Source organism: Dendrobates tinctorius, unplaced genomic scaffold, assembly GCF_039654945.1.
Source record: "Dendrobates tinctorius isolate UK_male_01 unplaced genomic scaffold, ASM3965494v1 ptg000142l, whole genome shotgun sequence".
NCBI lineage: Eukaryota > Metazoa > Chordata > Amphibia > Anura > Dendrobatidae > Dendrobates > Dendrobates tinctorius.
Window position 1 is genome coordinate 150,194 of NW_027361809.1, and position 16,807 is coordinate 167,000.

The 16,807-nt window shown below is 51.6% G+C and overlaps 1 protein-coding gene across 5 annotated transcripts in view; it reads left to right on the plus strand.

Annotated features, from left to right (window-relative positions):
- Window positions 1–16,807, plus strand: part of SCUBE2 (signal peptide, CUB domain and EGF like domain containing 2) — an 84,391-nt gene that overhangs the window by 19,077 nt on the left and 48,507 nt on the right. For 3 of the 5 annotated variants that reach the window (XM_073545182.1, XM_073545180.1, XM_073545181.1), the window contains exon 5: window positions 16,234–16,359. In XM_073545182.1, coding sequence (XP_073401283.1) covers window positions 16,234–16,359 — 126 coding nt within the window. Of the gene's footprint in view, window positions 1–14,911; window positions 15,689–15,741; window positions 16,139–16,233; window positions 16,360–16,807 lie in introns of those variants that run through there. The other 2 variants (XM_073545184.1, XM_073545183.1) reach the window with 2 other exon arrangements.

A 16,807-nucleotide genomic window follows, 5' to 3' on the forward strand; every position in this document is an offset into this window, starting at 1 on the left:
ATCTTGACTTCAGCAAAGCATTTGACAAAGTCTCTCATACAATCCTTATTGAAAAAATGACTAAGTATGGAATGGACAAGGCAACTGTTAGGTGGATTCATAACTGGCTTAGTGATCGGACCCAAAGAGTGGTCGTAAATGGCTGCACATCCAGTTGGAAGAATGTCTCAAGTGGGGTACCACAGGGCTCTGTCCTGGGCCCTGTATTGTTCAACATCTTTATCAACGATTTAGATGAAGGAATTGAGGGTAAACTGATTAAATTTGCTGATGACACAAAGCTAGGAGGGATAGCTAATACTAGAGAAGAGAGAGAGAGGATTCAAAAAGATTTAAATAAACTGGAGAAGTGGGCAGCAACTAACAGAATGGTTTTTAACAGGGAGAAATGCAAAGTACTACATCTGGGCAATAAAAATGAAAAAAGCATATATAGAATGGGAGGAATAGGGCTAAGTGACAGCACATGTGAAAAAGACTTGGGTATACTAATAGATCACAGACTGAATATGAGTCAACAGTGTGATGCAGCAGCAAAAAAGGCAAATGCAATTCTAGGATGTATTAACAGAAGCATACAGTCTAGATCACGTGAAGTCATTATTTCCCTCTACTCCTCTTTGGTCAGACCTCATCTGGAATATTGTGTCCAGTTTTGGGCACCACATTTTAAAAAAGACATCAACAAACTGGAGCAAGTTCAGAAAAGAGCGACCAGAATGGTGACCGGTCTGCAAACCCTGTCTTATGAGGAAAGGTTGCAGGATTTGGGAATGTTTAGTTTGCAAAAGAGAAGACTGAGAGGAGACTTAATAGCTGTCTACAAATATCTAAAGGGCTGTCACATTGTAGAAGGATCAACTTTATTCTCATTTGCACAAGGAAAGACTAGAAGCAATGGGATGAAACTGAATGGGAGGAGACACAGATTAGATATTAGAAAAAACTTTTTGACAGTTAGAGTGATCAATGAGTGGAACAGGCTGCCACGAGAAGTGGTGAGTTCTCCTTCAATGGAAGTCTTCAAACAGAGGCTGGACAGACATCTGACTGGGATGATTTAGCGAATCCTGCTTTGAGCAGGGGGTTGGACCAGATGGCCCAGGAGGTCCCTTCCAACTCTACGATTCTATGATTCTATGATTCCATGTATAAGTATATAAGGGGATAATACACATATCTCTACGAGGATCTGTTTATACCAAGGAAGGTGATGGTCACAAGGGGGCATTCTCTGCGTCTGGAGGAGAAAAGGTTTTTCCACCAACATAGAAGAGGATTCTTTACTGTTAGGGCAGTGAGAATCTGGAATTCCCTGCCTGAGGAGGTGGTGATGGCGAACTCAGTCGAAAGGTTCAAGAGAGGCCTGGATGTCTTCCTGGAGCGTAACAAGATTGTATCTTACAGTTATTGTTAGGTTCTTTAGAAGGACGTAGATCTGGGGATTTATTCTTACAGAATTTTATAGGCTGAACTGGATGGACACAGGGCTTTTTTCGGCCTTACTAACTATATTACTATGTTACTGTGTGCTCCTATGTACAAGAATATAACTACTATAATACTGCCCCTATGTACAAGAATATAACTACTATAATACTGCCCCCTATGTACAAGAATATAACTACTATAATACTGCTCCTATGTACAACAATATAACTACTATAATACTGCCCCCTATGTACAAGAATATAACTACTATAATACTGCCCCTATGTACAAGAATATAACTACTATAATACTGCTCCTATGTACAAGAATATAACTACCGTATATACTCGAGTATAAGTCGATCCGAGTATAAGTCGACCCCCCTAATTTTGCCACAAAAAACTGGGAGAACTTATTGACTCGAGTATAAGTCTAGGGTGGGAAATGCTCCATAGATTATTCCCCCATATGGTGTCCTCAGAAGAAACTCCATAGATTATTCCCCCATATGCTGCCCCCATAAGAAGCTCCATATTGTTCCCTCATATGCTGCCCCCATAAGAAGCTCCATATTGTTCCCTCATATGCTGCCCCCACAAGAAGCTCCATATTGTTCCCCCATATGCTGCCCCCATAAGAAGCTCCTTAGATTATTCCCCCATGTGCTGCTGCTGCTGCATGTAAAAATAAAAAAAATGACATACTCACCTCTCCGTCGCTGGGTGTCAGATTCTCACCTGTCCTGCGTCCATGGCTGCTCACCGCTATCTGCCACGTCATCAGTCAGTGACGTTCAGACTGCAGGGGGCGCGGCGCGCATTAACCACGTCACCGCGCCCTCTGCTGTCTGAAGTCACTGACCGATGACAGACAGCAGCAAGCAGCCATGGACGCAGGACAGGTGAGTATCGCTGTACTTACCCGTCCTGACGCTGTCTTGAGCCCCCAGCTTCTCCGCGCTCTCTCTTCCTGCCTTCAGCGGTCACGTGGTGCCGCTCATTAAAACTCATCAATATGCGCATATTGATGAGTTTTAATGAGCGGCACCACGTGACCGCTGAAGGCAGGAAGAGAGAGCACGGGGAGAAGCTGGGGGCTCAAGACAGCGTCAGGACGGGTAAGTATGACCTGACACATCCGCCCCCTCCGACCCCTTTGTATATGACTCGAATATAAGTCGAGAGGGGGACTTTCAGCCCAATTTTTTGGGCTGAAAATCTCGACTTATATTCGAGTATATACGGTACTATAATACTGTTCCTATGTACAAGAATATAACTACTATAATACTGCCCCTATGTACAAGAATATAACTACTATAATACTGCCCCCTATGTACAAGAATATTACTACTATAATACTGCCCCCTATGTACAGGAATATAACTACTATAATACTGCTCCCTATGTACAAGAATATACTATAATACTGCCCCTATGTACAAGAATATAACTACTATAATACTGCCCCCTATGTACAGTAATATAACTACTATAATACTGCTCCCAATGTACAAGAATATAACTACTATAATACTGCTCCCAATTTACAAGAATATAACTACTATAATACTGCCCCCTATGTACAGGAATATAACTACTATAATACTGCTCCTATGTACAAGAATATAACTACTATAACACTGCTCCTATATGCAAGAATATAACTACTATAATACTGCTCCTATGTACAAGAATATAACTACTATAATACTGCCCCCTATATACAAGAATATAACTACTATAATACTGCCCCTATGTACAAGAATATAACTACTATAATACTGCTCCTATGTACAAGAATATAACTACTATAATACTGCTCCTATATACAAGAATATAACCACTATAATACTACTCCTATGTACAAGAATATAACTACTATAATACTGCTCCTATGTACAAGAATATAACTACTATAATACTGCTATGTACAAGAATATAACTACTATAATACTGCCCCTATGTACAAGAATATAACTACTATAATACTGCCCCCTATATACAAGAATATAACTACTATAATACTGCCCCTATGTACAAGAATATAACTACTATAATACTGCTCCTATGTACAAGAATATAACTAATATAATACTGCTATGTACAAGAATATAACTACTATAATACCTCTCCTATGTACAAGAATATAACTACTATAATACTGCTCCTATGTACAAGAATATAACTACTATAATACTGCCTCTATGTACAAGAATATAACTACTATAATACTGCCCCTATGTACAAGAATATAACTACTATAATACTGCTCCTATGTACAAGAATATAACTACTATAATACTGCTCCTATATACAAGAATATAACCACTATAATACTACTCCTATGTACAAGAATATAACTACTATAATACTGCCCCCTATATACAAGAATATAACTACTATAATACTGCCCCTATGTACAAGAATATAACTACTATAATACTGCTCCTATGTACAAGAATATAACTACTATAATACTGCTCCTATATACAAGAATATAACCACTATAATACTACTCCTATGTACAAGAATATAACTACTATAATACTGCTATGTACAAGAATATAACTACTATAATACTGCCCCTATGTACAAGAATATAACTACTATAATACTGCCCCCTATATACAAGAATATAACTACTATAATACTGCCCCTATGTACAAGAATATAACTACTATAATACTGCTCCTATGTACAAGAATATAACTAATATAATACTGCTATGTACAAGAATATAACTACTATAATACCTCTCCTATGTACAAGAATATAACTACTATAATACTGCCTCCTATGTACAAGAATATAACTACTATAATACTGCCTCTATGTACAAGAATATAACTACTATAATACTGCCCCTATGTACAAGAATATAACTACTATAATACTGCCCCTATGTACAAGAATATAACTACTATAATACTGCTCCCTATGTACAAGAATATAACTACTATAATACTGTCCCCTATGTACAAGAATATAACTACTATAATACTGCTCCTATGTACAAGAATATAACTACTATAATACTGCCTCTATGTACAAGAATATAACTACTATAATACTGCCCCTATGTGCAAGAATATAACTACTATAATACTGCCCCTATGTACAAGAATATAACTACTATAATACTGCTCCCTATGTACAAGAATATAACTACTATAATACTGTCCCCTATGTACAAGAATATAACTACTATAATACTGCTCCTATGTACAAGAATATAACTACTATAATACTGCCTCTATGTACAAGAATATAACTGCTATAATACTGCCCCCTATGTACAGGAATATAACTCCTATAATACTGCTCCTATGTACAAGAATATAACTACTATAATACTATGTACAAGAATATAACTGCTATGATACTGCCTGTATAGTGAGGTGTAGACTCGCTGGGTTACATGGAGAACCCTCCTCCCTGACAGTAGCGAGTCCCTTTTTCTCTAGGACTATAATATGAGTCTCCTTGTTTTCGTGTCCGGTTCACCCCTGTGTAAATACGGCATTGCGGGGACACAGGGAGCGTTCACCCCGGAGCTGCGCTCTTTATCTATGCACTGTTTTATGTTTGCTCAGTGAACCCTATGGCGCTACCTGGTACATCGGGGGCCCCGTCCCCAGCTGCTGAAGATAAAATGACTTTAGTTAAATAAGGAAAAAGAAAGACTGCGTTCATCCCAGCAGTTGCAGTTTGTTAGTTGAGGGATCGCATTGCTTGTTAGTGCAGAAATGTCATAGTGGACGGCGGCATAAATCCGAGTAATTTGTGTCCCCGGAGCACTGATGGACAGCGGGACGGTCCCGGCTCTTTCATGTCCTGCACATTTGCTCGGATGGAGGAATCTTTGTTTTGTGTGAAGTTCTCACTGTGGGAAAAAAAGGATCAAAAAGCCAGCTGGGCAGAATAATGGCAGTGGGGCCGACGTCAGCTCCTTTGTTGACTAAAGCCCCTATAATCGGGGAGTAGGACGCCCTCTGGACCGTAATGTCAGCAGCACGGCATTCAGACTAAGTGACTAATTGAGATGTGATTGAAATTCACGCACCCTCTTCCCGCCGGCCACCGATTATATGGCCGTGCCCTACACACAGCCCCCCGGCCCATGATCTGCGCACTCTGCCCTGTATGCCACATACAGAGGGGGGCCGTAAGACATATTCACCACTACGGATCTACAGAAAGGGGTCCTTAATGAATGCACAAGTGTTCACCCCCCTTCCTGGCAGCACTGGGCACCGCACACTTGGCGGCTATTCCAGCCTTGTGTCTGTAGAAGTCTTTGCCCATGTAGGTTTTTTCTGTAAAGTGCTGCAGAGCGGTAATCGCGACCGAGAGGCTGTCCGGTTTCGCTCTGGCACTTTATAGACAAGGGGTGTCCCAGTGTGCTGGAGGGTGTGGGTTGCATCACACTTACTTGTAGAACACCGACCTCATGATGTCAGAAGACCAGGTACCTGGCCTGAACCTTAGGTACCAGAAGCTGTTGGAATGTTCATCAGGGAACTGCATTTGGCCTCGAATGGTTGGCCCATGCCGCCCCCAGCTGCCCACCGCACCTGATCTTGGCCTTCACTATGCACTTTACTAACTGACTCTGGACTCCTTCATCACACTTACTTGTAGAACGCAGGCTCCGCTGCCTCCAGGCTTCCATCCTCGGGAGCCGCCGCGCACACAATGCATGGAACACCGGGTTCTTTGTAACAGTCCAACTTTTACTAAACTGTCCAAATTCATCAGGTGGGAGAGGGCACATCAGTACGCACTGCCTGCCTCCTTAGTGCAATTCCTCTTCTGTCCTGCCACCTGTATGTTCTGCACTGCCCCCCAAACCCACTGACTCCATCAGCCCCAGGGATTCGTTGTCCGCTCCGGCAGTACACCCGAGTTCGGCCACCTTCCCCTCGTGCAACTCGTCGTCCACCGACCTCATGATGTCAGAAGACCAGGCCTGCCCCATGGTACCTGGCCTGAACCTTAGGTACCAGACACTGTTGGAATGTTCATCAGGGAACTGCATTTGGCCTCGAATGGTTGGCCCATGCCGCCCCTAGCAGCCCACCGCACCTGATCTTGGCCTTCACTATGCACTTTACTAACTGACTCTGGACTCCCTCATCACACTCTTGTAGAACCAGGCTTCCGCTGCCTCCAGGCTTCCAACCTCAGGAGCCGCTGCGCACACAATACATGGGACACCAAGTTCTTTGTAACAGTCCAACTTTTACTAAACTGTCAAAGTTCATCAGATGGGCACAGATAGGAGGGGGCACATCAGTACGCACTGCCTGCCTCCTCTTCTGCCCTGTCACTCATTTGTTCTGGACTACTCCCCAAGCCCGCTGTCTCCATCACCCTCGTGGACTCACTGTCCACTCCGGCGGAGCACCCAGGTCCGACCACTTGCTCCCCAAGTAATTCCATATCCACCGACCTCGTGAACTCCAATTGGTCTCCCACTCCCTTGAATGGTTGGCCCATGCCGCCCCTAGCAGCCCACCGCACCTGATCTTTGCCTTCACTATGCACTTTACTGACTCTAAACTCCCTCTATCCAGTAAGTATCAATACAAAAAGGGTGGGGGAACAAGAGGCGCAATAGTGCCCTATCACTAGTGACACTACGATGTGAGTGGTGTGATGCAGTTCCACTCACCTATTCCAGTTGTGAGGAAGGTGCCAGGAAGGGCGCCGAAACGCGTAGGAAGGAATAAAGAAGTACTTTGTTACTACATCTTGCATCCCAGGTGATTTTGTGGATTCAGCAGCGCGGACTGTGGCACATCTTGCTTTCCATATTCTCTATCCAGTAAGTGCCCCCTTTTTATCAGTAATAGTTGCCCCCACTGGGCTAGTTCTGTCCTTCACCATTTCCTGTCTTATATGTTAAACCCATTACCCTTATTCGATATCTTATGCTATCCTAAGCTTATCCTATGCTATACTCACATTATGCATTAACACTTTACATACTGTACATCACCATAATATATTACATTGGACACACATTAGTGTTACCTATAAAACCGCACAACAGTATTCACATGGCGCGTCTGTTGTCTTCAGGAACAGGGTAAGACAGTCCATATCCCTACATTTCCATAAACCCATTTACACCCCAGACCAGACCCCTAAAAAAAATCAGGTCTGAGTCCAGCTGCTAAATGATATTCAAAACAATAATTAGTCCCCGACCAGACCCCTGAAATAAAAGGAAACTCATCACACCCTAAAACTGATCCATTGTATCTAATCCCATCATGGATGATACTGTCTGCTGAGCCATGTATCTAATCCTATCCTGTGTGATACTGACTGCTCAGCCGTGTATCTAATCCTCTCCTGTGTGATACTGACTGCTCAGCCGTGTATCTAATCCTCTCCTGTGTGATACTGACTGCTGAGCCGTGTATCTAATCCTCTCCTGTGTGATACTGTCTGCTGAGCCGTGTATCTAATCCTCTCCTGTGTGATACTGACTGCTGAGCCGTGTATCTAATCCTCTCCTGTGTGATACTGTCTGCTAGGCCGTTTATCTAATCCTATCCTGTGTGATACTGACTGCTGAGCCATGTATCTAATCCTATCCTGTGTGATACTGACTGCTGAGCCGTGTATCTAATCCTATCCTGTGTGATACTGTCTGCTAGGCCGTTTATCTAATCCTATCCTGTGTGATACTGTCTGCTCAGCCGTGTATCTAATCCTCTCCTGTGTGATACTGACTGCTGAGCCGTGTATCTAATCCTCTCCTGTGTGATACTGACTGCTGAGGAGCTGAATGTAGGCTAGATACATCTCATTCTCAGAGGAGTCACGGACTCTCAGTTTGGTGACAGTACGGCCCCCGTGATTCGTATACGCGTCCGTACTGCCCCCCGTGATTCGTGTACGCGACTGTATGGCCCCCCCCCCTGTGATTTGTGTACGTGTCTGTACGGCCCCCTGTGATTCATGTACGCGTCTGTACACCCCCCCCCCGTGATTCGTGTACGCATCTGTACGGTCCCCCGTGATTTGTGTACGCGTCTGTACGGCGCTCCCCCCCGCCCCCCGTGATTCGTGTACGCGTCTGTGCGGACCCCCGTGATTCGTGTACGCGTCTGTACGGCCCCCCGTGATTTGTGTACGCGTCTGTACGGCCCCCCCCCTTGTGATTCGTGTACGCATCTGTGCGGCCCCCCGTGATTTGTGTATGTGTCTGTACGGCCCCCCGTGATTCGTGTACACGTCTGTACGGCCCCCCCCCCGTGATTCGTGTACGCATCTGTACGGTCCCCCCGTGATTTGTGTACGCGTCTGTACGGCGCTCCCCCCGGCCCCCGTGATCCGTGTACGCGTCTGTACGCCCCCCCCCCCGTGATTCGTGTACGCGTCTGTGTGCCCCCCCCCCTGTGATTTGTGTACGCGTCTGTACGGCCCCCTGTGATTCATGTACGCGTCTGTACACCCCCCCCGTGATTCGTGTACGCATCTGTACGGTCCCCCGTGATTTGTGTACGCGTCTGTACGGCGCTCCCCCCCGCCCCCCGTGATTCGTGTACGCGTCTGTGCGGACCCCCGTGGTTCGTGTACGCGTCTGTACGGCCCCCCGTGATTTGTGTACGCATCTGTACGGCCCCCCCCCGTGATTCGTGTACGCATCTGTGCGGCCCCCCGTGATTTGTGTATGTGTCTGTACGGCCCCCCGTGATTCGTGTACACGTCTGTACGCCCCCCCCCCGTGATTCGTGTACGCATCTGTACGGTCCCCCGTGATTTGTGTACGCGTCTGTACGGCGCTCCCCCCGCCCCCTGTGATCCGTGTACGCGTCTGTACGTTCCCCCGTGATCCGCGTACGTGTCTGTACGGCCCCCCGTGATTCATGTACGCGACTGTACGCCCCCCGTGATTCATGTACGCGACTGTACGCCCCCCCCCCCGTGATTCGTGTACGCGTCTGTATGGCCCCCCCGTGATTTGTGTACGCGTCTGTACCCCCCCCCGTGATTTGTGTACGCGTCTGTACGGCGCTCCGCCCCCCGTGATTCGTGTACGCGTCTGTACGGCCCCGGCCCCCCCCGTGATCCGTGTACACGTCTGTACGGCCCCCGTGATCCGTGTACGCGTCTGTACGGCCCCCCGTGATCCGTGTACGCGTCTGTACGGCCCCCCGTGATCCGTGTACGCGTCTGTACGCCCCCCCCCGTGATCCGTGTACGCGTCTGTACGGCCCCCCCGTGATCCGTGTACGCGTCTGTACGGCCCCCCGTGATCCGTGTACGCGTCTGTACGGCCCCCCGTGATCCGTGTACGCGTTTGTACGGCCCCCCGTGATCCGTGTACGCGTCTGTACGGCCCCCCGTGATCCGTATACGCGTCCGTACGGCCCCCCGTGATTCGTGTACGCGACTGTACGCCCCCCCCATGATTCGTGTACGCGTCTGTATGCCCCCCCCCCCGTGATTTGTGTACGCGTCTGTACGGCCCCCCGTGATTCATGTACGCGTCTGTACACCCCCCCCCCGTGATTCGTGTACGCATCTGTACGGTCCCCCGTGATTTGTGTACGCGTCTGTACGGCGCTCCCCCCCCGCCCCCCCCGTGATTCCTGTACGCGTCTGTGCGGACCCCCGTGATTTGTGTACGCGTCTGTACGCCCCCCCCCCCCCGTGATTCGTGTACGCATCTGCACGGTCCCCCGTGATTTGTGTACGCGTCTGTACGGCGCTCCCGCCCCCCGTGATTCGTGTATGCGTCTGTGCGGACCCCCGTGATTCGTGTACGCGTCTGTACGGCCCCCCCGTGATTTGTGTACGCGTCTGTACGCCCCCCCCCGTGATTTGTGTACGCGTCTGTGCGGCCCTCCGTGATTTGTGTACGCGTCTGTACGGCCCCCCGTGATTCGTGTACGCGTCTGTACGGCCCCCCCGTGATTCGTGTACGCGTCTGTACGGCCCCCCCGTGATTCATGTACGCGTCTGTACCCCCCCCCGTGATTCGTGTACGCATCTGTACGGTCCCCCGTGATTTGTGTACGCGTCTGTACGGCGCCCCCCCCCGTGATTCGTGTACGCGTCTGTGCGGACCCCCGTGATTTGTGTACGCGTCTGTACGCCCCCCCCCCCGTGATTCGTGTACGCATCTGTACGGTCCCCCGTGATTTGTGTACGCGTCTGTACGGCGCTCCCGCCCCCCGTGATTCGTGTATGCGTCTGTGCGGCCCCCCGTGATCCGTGTACGCGTCTGTACGGCGCTCCCGCCCCCCGTGATTCGTGTATGCGTCTGTGCGGCCCCCCGTGATCCGTGTACGCGTCTGTACGGCGCTCCCGCCCCCCGTGATTCGTGTACGCGTCTGTGCGGCCCCCCGTGATTCGTGTGCGCGTCTGTACGGCCCCCCGTGATTCGTGTACGCGTCTGTACGGCCCCCCGTGATTCGTGTACGCGTCTGTGCGGAGCCCCGTGATTTGTGTACGCGTCTGTACGCCCCCCCCCCCCCCCCCCCGTGATTCGTGTACGCATCTGTACGGTCCCCGGTGATTTGTGTACGCGTCTGTACGGCGCTCCCGCCCCCCGTGATTCGTGTATGCATCTGTGCGGACCCCCGTGATTCGTGTACGCGTCGGTACGGCCCCCCGTGATTCGTGTATGCGTCTGTATGGCCCCCCGTGATTCGTGTACGCGTCTGTACGGCCCCCCGTGATTCGTGTACGCGTCTGTACGGCCCCCCGTGTTCCGTGTACACGTCGGTCCAGCCCCCGTACACACTGGTGGTTCAGCTCCAGCTTGTGTATTCTGGCTGTATAGTGGGGGGCAGGATACAGCCGCAGGTTATGATGGGGGTGTCGGGGAGACTGGAGCTCGCCTGTAATTGCACGCGCCATTGAGCTATATTACCCTGGTGATTTGCTTTGGATACTGTTACACGCTCAGGAATTGGGGGCAATTTGGTGCAGAGCCCCCAGGGGTCAGAGGTCGCCCGGGGGATGATTACAAGGGCACATTAAGTGTAATTTACAGGCTCAGATTGAGACAAATGGACTGTGCTGGATCACGGGAGGAAATGGGCCCCGCAGAGAGCAGGTGCTGCCCGGGGCCATGTGGACGCTATGAACATCCACAGCAGCACACAGGAGTCTCTGCTTTACACTTATTTAAGGGTTTTAGAGATTAGGAAAAGTCATAAAATATAACTGTGACGTATAAATATATGTAACGCTGCGGATCCCCGGCTCCTCCTGTGCTTGGCGTTCACTACAGCGAGCGCTGTTCATAGGCGTCTGTGCCTGTTATTGCCATTTTACACCAGTAAGGTAGTGTATGCGGTCGTCTACCAGCGGAGGCCCAGCACGTCCCCCCAATGCCACATTCACCAGCGGAGGCCAGACCCCCCCTGGCCACCTCTACCAGCAGAGGCCAGACCCCCCCCCCGGCCACCTCTACCAGTGGAGGCCAGCCCGTCCCACCCATGCCACATCCCCCCCCGGCCACCTCTACCAGCGGAGGCCCAGCACGTCCCCCCCAATGCCACATTCACCAGTGGAGGCCAGCACGACCCCCCGGCCACCTCTACCAGTGGAGGCCAGCCCGTCCCACCCCCATCCCCGGCCACCTCTACCAGTGGAGGCCAGCCCGTCCCACCCATGCCACATCCCCCCCCGGCCACCTCTACCAGTGGAGGCCAGGCCGTCCCACCAAAGGCCACCTCTACCAGTGGAGGCCAGCCCGTCCCACCCATGCCACATCCCCCCCCCGGCCACCTCTACCAGTGGAGGCCAGCCCGTCCCCCTGTCCCCCCCCCCCGGCCACCTCTACCAGTGGAGGCCAGCCCGTCCCCCCCCGGCCACCTCTACCAGTGGAGGCCAGCCCGTCCCCCCCCCCGGCCACCTCTACCAGTGGAGGCCAGCCCGTCCCCCCCCCGGCCACCTCTACCAGTGGAGGCCAGCCCGTCCCCCCCCCCGGCCACCTCTACCAGTGGAGGCCAGCCCGTCCCACCCATGCCACATCCCCCCCCGGCCACCTCTACCAGTGGAGGCCAGCCCGTCCCCCCCCCCCCCCGGCCACCTCTACCAGTGGAGGCCAGCCCGTCCCCCTGGCCACCTCTACCAGTGGAGGCCAGCCCGTTCCCCCGCCCCCCCCCCCGGCCACCTCTACCAGTGGAGGCCAGCCCGTCCCCCTGGCCACCTCTACCAGTGGAGGCCAGCCCGTTCCCCCGCCCCCCCCCCCCGGCCACCTCTACCAGTGGAGGCCAGCCCGTCCCCCCGGCCACCTCTACCAGTGGAGGCCAGCCCGTCCCCCCCCCGGCCACCTCTACCAGTGGAGGCCAGCCCGTCCCACCCATGCCACATCCCCCCCCGGCCACCTCTACCAGTGGAGGCCAGCCCGTCCCCCTGTCCCCCTGTCCCCCCCCCCGGCCACCTCTACCAGTGGAGGCCAGCCCGTCCCCCTGTCCCCCCCCCCCCCCCCGGCCACCTCTACCAGTGGAGGCCAGCCCGTCCCCCTGGCCACCTCTACCAGTGGAGGCCAGCCCGTCCCACCCATGCCACATCCCCCCCCCGGCCACCTCTACCAGTGGAGGCCAGCCCGTCCCCCCGTCCCCCCCCCGGCCACCTCTACCAGTGGAGGCCAGCCCGTCCCCCCGGCCACCTCTACCAGTGGAGGCCAGCCTGTCCCCCCCCCGGCCACCTCTACCAGTGGAGGCCAGCCCGTCCCCCCCCCGGCCACCTCTACCAGTGGAGGCCAGCCCATCCCCCTGTCCCCCCCCCCCCGGCCACCTCTACCAGTGGAGGCCAGCCCGTCCCCTCGACCACCTCTACCAGTGGAGGCCAGCCCGTCCCACCCATGCCACATCCCCCCCGGCCACCTCTACCAGTGGAGGCCAGCCCCCGGCCACCTCTACCAGTGGAGGCCAGCCCGTCCCCCCGGCCACCTCTACCAGTGGAGGCCAGCCCGTCCCCCCCCCCCGGCCACCTCTACCAGTGGAGGCCAGCCCGTCCCTCCCCCCCCGGCCACCTCTACCAGTGGAGGCCAGCCCGTCCCCCCATGCCTCGTCTACCAATTACTTTTTTGCAGAGTGGCAGGAGCAGCGTGACAAAATAGTGAATCCTCCCTGAGCCTTTCATTTGCACATTGAATTATTGGTTCGCGCTGTGTCACTCTCTCGTATTTCTGGGACTTCTAGTTCTTGTCAGTGAATGGAAACATTTATCGTTTACATCCGGGGGCTTTGAGGTCTATTGTGGCCTCATCCTGCTCCTATGGTTTGCAAATATTTTTTTTTTTTCTGACAGCAAGTGGAGATCTTTAAGATGGTGATGAATTAAAATAAGTTTTCTTTGAGAATGACCGAACTGTTCGTGATGCAATGATTCTCCTAGGGTTAGACCCGCGACCGCCCACTGACACCGCGCTGTCCCCGACGTCAGGATGTGTGGGGCTGCCACTCAGCCACATTGAGGTGAATGGAGCCGAGCTGCAGCGCCGCACGTTATCCACGGGGAGGAATGGCGCTGTTTGTGAAAGAAAGTAGCCATGTTTATCTGATCCGGGACAAACTTTGTAAAGGAGGATTGCCATCGCTACCTCATGATCGTGGTGGTCCGACGTCTGGGAATAAAGGAGGCCTGCCACAATTCCCTGCGCAGCTGGATGTCCAGGAGCGCTGCTCTGGTAAAACCTAGAATGGGCCGCAGTGTTACATCGGCATTTGTAAGTATTTCCTGCAGAGCAGCGCTCCTGGACACCCGACCTGTGGGACCGCAACTGATTCTGAGATTAAAAGGGGTCTTCTGCAATTCCCTGCACAGGTGGATGCCCAGGAGCGCCGCTCTGCAGGTAAATCTTACGTTGGGCTGCAGTGTCATACTAACACATCTGCCCCAAGTATTTCCTGCAGAGCAGCGCTCCTGGACCTGCAGGAAATTGCAGCAAGCCCCAATATTGGAAACACGGCTGTACCAGCAATGGTTCCTCTCCATTATGGTTACGGTTGCGGCCTGTGAGCAGTCACCGCTCGCTGGAGACCCCAACCTGGAATGACTCAACTTTTGACCTTATGATTATGAAACCCGAACAAAACCCCCCTAACAGAGTACGGAGGCGCAGCGCAGCGTTCCAGCACCGGAGCCGCTGCTTTATGGGCTGTTACAATGACGGCTTCAGTTTCATAGCCGACTCGCTGTTTTCTTTAGCGAACACCTGAATTCTTCATATGCAGCTTCCCGGCGTTTTCCCATCGATTCCTTCCCAGCGTTCCCCGGCCAATACAAACGTCTGGCGTGTCCAGGATCTTACTCTGCGGTCATCCCGGTAATACAGCCAGTCAGATAGGATTTTCTGCATATCGCGCCCGCGGGGTTTAGGAGAGCGGCCATATTGAAGCAGCGCTCCAGGACCTGCGATTTATGGACCCGCGCGCCCCGCTGGATTTTACAGCAAAGAGATCGCGTTTCACGTTGGACCCAAACGATAGCAGACCCGCATTAACGCTGCAGCCTGACGCTGATCTCCATGTAGCTCCGGTTACATTTATCCTGGCAGAGAAGTCGGAGCAAACTTTACTTTTTTGTCTAGAATTTCTGCTAAAAAATATAAAATGAAAAGACAATGTAGAAAACATATGTTTGTAGATGGGAGTTAAAGACATCCATTTCATAATGGGCAATGTGCAGAGATTCCACCTGCGCCATAAACATTTTTTGTTTCATGTGTCTTGTTGCTGATGTGGACAACTCTGCACAGAATCAGTCTCCTTTCCCCTCTGGCAGCCAACAGTAGTCCCTATACTTCCCTTGTAGTTATTAACGGTTTTTACAACAATAAAATTATCATGTTTGAATCCTCTATGTTTCCATGTGTCCTCCCAGGAGCTATTGTTAATCTGTGTTGCCGAAGCTGCTCCAGGCAGAATCTGTCTCCTTCTCCTCTGGCAGCTGACAGGATAGTCTTTCTGAATTCTCCACAGCTGTACTGCCATATTCTGCAGGGCTCTGCTCCTTCCCTGACAGGCAGAGCGATATTAGTTGCCCTGCAATGAAGAGGATCACTCTGCACACAACTGGCTGTGAGGAGGGTAACTGAGCGTGTGTGTCCTCCAGCACCAGGCTCATTAGGTGGCAGTGACTGAGCGTGTGTGTCCTCCAGCACTCGGCTCATTAGGTGAAGGGGACTGAGTGTGTGTGTCCTCCAGCACTCGGCTCATTAGGTGAAGGGGACTGAGCGTGTGTGTGTCCTCCAGCACTCGGCTCATTAGGTGGAGGTAGCTGAGTGTGTGTGTGTCCTCCAGCACTCGGCTCATTAGGTGGCGGTGACTGAGCGTGTGTGTCCTCCAGCACTCGGCTCATTAGGTGGCGGTGACTGAGCGTATGTGTCCTCCAGCACTTGGCTCATTAGTTGGAGCCGACTGAGCGTGTGTCCTCCAGCACTCAGCTCATTAGGTGGAGAGACTGAGCATGTGTGTCCTCCAGCAATCTGCTCATTAGGTGGAGGGACTGAGTGTGTATATCCCCTCCAGCACTCGGCTTATTAGGTAAAGGGACTGAGCGTGTGTGTCCTCCAGCATTTGGCTCATTAGGTGGCGGTGACTGAGCATGTGTGTCCTCCAGCACTCAGCTCATCAGGCGGATGTGCACATTGCTATACACCGTGAACAGCAGATGGCGCCATACTATATAAATATATTTGATACGATCTATGAAATGAATATAAGGTTAGTGGTTGGAAGTGACGAGGACATCTCCATCCGTGGTTTGGTGTTTTCCAGCTGTGATCTGTAATCTCTGACCTTCACTTTGTGTTTTCCAGAGGGCTTGAGCTGCATGAACAAAGACCATGGATGTGGGCACATCTGCAGGGAGACCCCGAGAGGCGGCGTGGCGTGTGATTGCAGACCTGGATTTGAACTTGGAAAGAACCAGCGAGATTGTATCTGTGAGTTTCTGGGGTCTGGGCGGTGAAAGCGATCCCTCACTTATCCTGAGTACGTTCTTATTCTCATGATCTTCGCTTGCTGTCAGTGACTGAAGACAAGGGTTGTATCCAGATAAAATAATCCTGTTTGCGGTAAGCAGATCCGCAACACAAATCTCCCCCCTGTGCTGAGACTTTGCTACAATGTGTCAGTGCAGGAAGGGCTCAGAGCCCATATGTGCAGTGTCCGGCCACAATGAGCTCTGGCCGATCCCCCTGGATAGCGGCACTGTGGGGTACGCCATCCATTGCTGAGAACCCCAAGTATTGCACAATATGCACTTTTTTGTAGTGATGCATAAATTCACTGGGTGAAATAGTGGAGCAGCTGTAGATCAGAGTGTACCGGTACAAGAAAAGACAAACGCGGCTCTCCTGGTTTCAGCTGAGCGGCGCCTTTGCTCCGCTG